A 3,893-nucleotide genomic window follows, 5' to 3' on the forward strand; every position below is an offset into this window, starting at 1 on the left:
TTTTTTGTGATTTTTTTTAAGCTGCTTTATTTTTTTTATGCTTTAAGTGTAAAAAAAGTTTTTTTTTTTTTTACTTTATTGCTATCACATAGGGGGCTAAGAGACCCCCTATGTGACAGCCAATTAACATAACAGGTCCTCTTTATGGAGACATCAGGGGTCTCCAAGACCCCTAGTAAATTATGTAATATACATAACTTCCTGCATTCGGGGACTGGAGATCAAAGGGAGATTGTGTACTGATCTCCAATGACAGAGTCATTCTTGCTGGCTGTTTACATTTCTAACAGTTTCCATCACCTTAAAGAGTACCTGTCACTGCCATTATGCTATCACACATAGGGGGCTTGTAAGCCCCCCTATGTGATAGCAATTAAAGTAATGTTAAAAAAAGTTTAAAAAATCAATAAAAAAAAAAAATTAAGTCCGTCTCACCTGCGCGTTGTCACGTAAACATGCATCGGGTGCGCCTATGTACAAAAACGATGATTGCATCACACTTTGGGTATCGCCACGCACACCAGAGTAAGAGCAATAATTCTAGAGCCAATATTTACATGCATCTCTAAACTGATCACCTTTGGGGGCTTTTAAAGCATCTGTGAACTTTTTGGGGTACTGAAATCTGTCGCAGTTTCACGGACGCACACAATTTTTTAACCTGGGCATGTTGGGTATCTATTTACTCATTGGAACCTCATCTTTTATATTTTTGTGTTATATTGTGTTTTGGGGCACTTAAGTGCATTTTTCACAAAATGTTTGGGTTTGATACGTTGCGCTAATGTCGTGCAACATACAAATTTACAACTGCCGCCATTTTATTCTATAGGCTCTTGGCTTTCAGAAAATATATAATGTTTGGGGGTTTTAAGTAACTTTCAGGCCTAAAATGTGGATTATAACATGGGTGCAAAAAATGAAAAAAAGGCCTTTGTCCTTAAGGGGTTAAAAGAAACCTGAACTGAAATATAAGGGACTGCCATTGGTAACCTCTTCCTTTAAATGCTAAATGCTTTTTTACCATTGCTCAAAGACCTTGAGGCACTGACCTGAAATAAGCATACAGCTAGTCAGAACTTCAATGTCAGCGACTCAAAGTAAGCTAGTGGATCAGCATAAAAAACAGGCAGCTAGCATTCACAGCATAGGTCAATAATGCCAGCCTACCTGTTCTAGAAAATATGTTTACAACAATATAAATTGCTATATCAAATGCCAGTCAACAACTAACTAACACATTTAAAATGGTATTTTAGTTGCTTGCTTGGCTAAGGTTCTATTAAATCAGCCTCAAGTGTCTTGTGAGCCCATCTAAAATGTTCTCCCCCTGTATATTGTCTTCTCAGTGTGTATATAAAAATATAAAACTAACAAGGCAAACTTTATTATTGAAAAGAATCATCTACATAATTGTGAGATTTTTGACATCTTAAAAAGGTATGCTCTTTTAAAGATTTATAAAAGCATTATGAAATGCATGCAGCTTAAAATGTAGCTGTATAAAAAAAAAAAAAAACAATGTAAACTATAAAATGCAATTTTGCTCCAGATGATTTTTTTTTTCTTTAACAACCCTAAAAAGAAAGTAGTTTGCAACTGAAGTATCAGAAACAGGATTAAAATTCCAGTATAAAATCTGTTCTGAGAAAAGAGGGAAAATACACTCTGGATAACATTTTATCAAAGCATCCCTAAAGATAGCACTGAAACATACAAATCAAAAATAAAAGCCTGCCTATGATATGGATACATTTATAAGAACATTTTGAGATTTTAGTTCTTGCATATAGATACAAAATATTAACAACAGCTAGAGTACACGTTAAGTGTCTGTATGTTTGGTATGCCAAAAAGAGTAGTCAAAATAAGTGTTCTGTATGTTATATTCTGAGCCCCTAATGCACAAGAAAAATGAACACCTCATGCATACTTTATGGTATAAAGTATGTTCAGCTACCAGCAAAAAACATATGATACATTAAGTACCACATACTCCAAGATGATTTGTAGAGGGTCCAGCTCTTAGTACTTTATAATTGGAGAGTATTAGAACAAGGTACAAAATGCATACCAAGTTGTATGAATTTGCACAATGCCCAATAGGAAAATTGTAACCTTATTTCCACTTTTACAACCAAATTAGGATAACTCCCATGTTATATTTGCTACATGCTCTCATTCAGAGAGGATAACTTAAAAATACAAATACCAATTGCTGCTTGCATTTTACATGGTCTGTGAATGCATATAAAAGAAGTTTTTCCTCTGTACTGAATGCAAGGGGGCTGGGCAGGTTAATGTTAACATAGTTAACTGCCTGTACTGTGCTGGCAGATCTGCTGTAAACTAGGTTTGAACACGGTCTGCCTGAAAAAGGGTTTAGGGTCTAGTAGCATTGTATGGTATTAAGATATAGTTCAGTGTGTCCTAAAGTTGGGTACACACTGATCGATTTTTGGCTGATTCTGCAGGAATTTGCAAAAATTTGACCTGTATGTGGACCCATCTCCTCTACAAAAGTGGATTAGATCGAAAGGTCATGCTGAAAAAAAAAACATTTGTTGGACAAACAGCATTTGCAGCTTCAAGCACTTTTCTTATATTCTGACTGTAGCGCCCAATGTACACAGTGGGAGATTCATTCACCCATACTGTTTGTGTGGATGGAGGAATTTGTCATTTTTCTTTCCGTTCAGCCTTGCAGTCGGAACAAAAAAAAATAAAAATATGTGTGTACCCAGGTTTAGTCTCTCTAGGACGACAGCCAGAGATTTTTGTCACTTTGTGAAGCAGCTTTTTGCAATCTTCTCTCTCAATTTCAGAGACATCTAGGGAAGAATATTTAATTATATTTATTTAAGATATGCTGTGAGAATAGGAACACAAATATATAGTGGGGGTGTTCCCAAATGTGACTGCAAAAGTGAAAATACACAACCATTCAAAATCTCCACACATTTAGTACATGTCGGACAACAAAAAGATAGTGGGTTTTTGTGTTTGTGCTGTCTTCATTTTAGGGCACATACAGTCAACCAAAAATGTATCACAATCATATACACTATTAAAGCAGATAATAGTAAAGAGATGGCAGTTAGACAAAAACAAAATCAAACAAAAAAAAGCCAACCATTATCTAAACAAATCTTAACAAATTAAATTTGCTTAAAGTGGTATACATTTAAATAATCATAAAATATATATGTTGTAAAGTATAATAAAAAGACCATTTACAAATCCAGGATCCCAGGGTTCATTTGGCTTTTACCCCAGGCATATAAAATTCCACTTCTGTCCAACCAATTACATAAATTGATCCTACTAGCACAGGTTAAATGTAAATTTATTTTGTCTTTTGTTGACTATCATCAGCAGATTTTAGTACAAAACTGAAGAATGCAAAATATTACGATTACATAAGTAAATATATGTTCAAATAAGGTATATTTGTTTATATGCTCTCCATAACTTTAAATTCACTAAGTGCTTGCACAGGGTTAACATGTTTCTTCTGAGATGCACGTTTTATTTTGGTCTGTGTCTCATCCTGCTTTTCTCTTTTTACAAGAGGCTTCTTCTCTGGAGCTTTCATCTTCCATGAGACAGCTGGAAGATTTAAAGATGCCATTCCCTGTGATTTCTGGTACTTTGTAGAGGCCACATAAGATGCCTTAACTGTTTGAACCACAGCATTCATCAAATTCTTGGCAGCTTGAATCAGAGACATGGCACTGTCAACCTAAAATATTTCCGGAAGAATAAATGTTTTTTTTTTATAAAGAATATTTTCATTAACATAGTTTCACATCTTACATCATAATATAAACATTTTATACATATATAACCCTTACAACATAATTTTACTTTCCATACCTATAAATAATTTCCCT

The 3,893-nt window shown here is 34.4% G+C and overlaps 1 protein-coding gene across 1 annotated transcript in view; it reads right to left on the reverse strand.

Moving 5' to 3' along the window:
• Positions 1-3,418: 3,418 nt before the first annotated feature.
• Positions 3,419-3,893, reverse strand: part of CTNNA1 (catenin alpha 1) — a 191,059-nt gene continuing 190,584 nt past the window's right edge. The window contains exon 18 of the mRNA XM_018563705.1: positions 3,419-3,742. Coding sequence (XP_018419207.1) covers positions 3,455-3,742 — 288 coding nt within the window. The 3' untranslated portion in view covers positions 3,419-3,454. The remainder of the gene's footprint in view (positions 3,743-3,893) is intronic.

The sequence above is a fragment of the Nanorana parkeri genome, unplaced genomic scaffold, assembly GCF_000935625.1.
Source record: "Nanorana parkeri isolate BGI_ZX_2015 unplaced genomic scaffold, ASM93562v1 scaffold687, whole genome shotgun sequence".
In the NCBI taxonomy this organism is placed as follows: Eukaryota; Metazoa; Chordata; class Amphibia; order Anura; family Dicroglossidae; genus Nanorana; species Nanorana parkeri.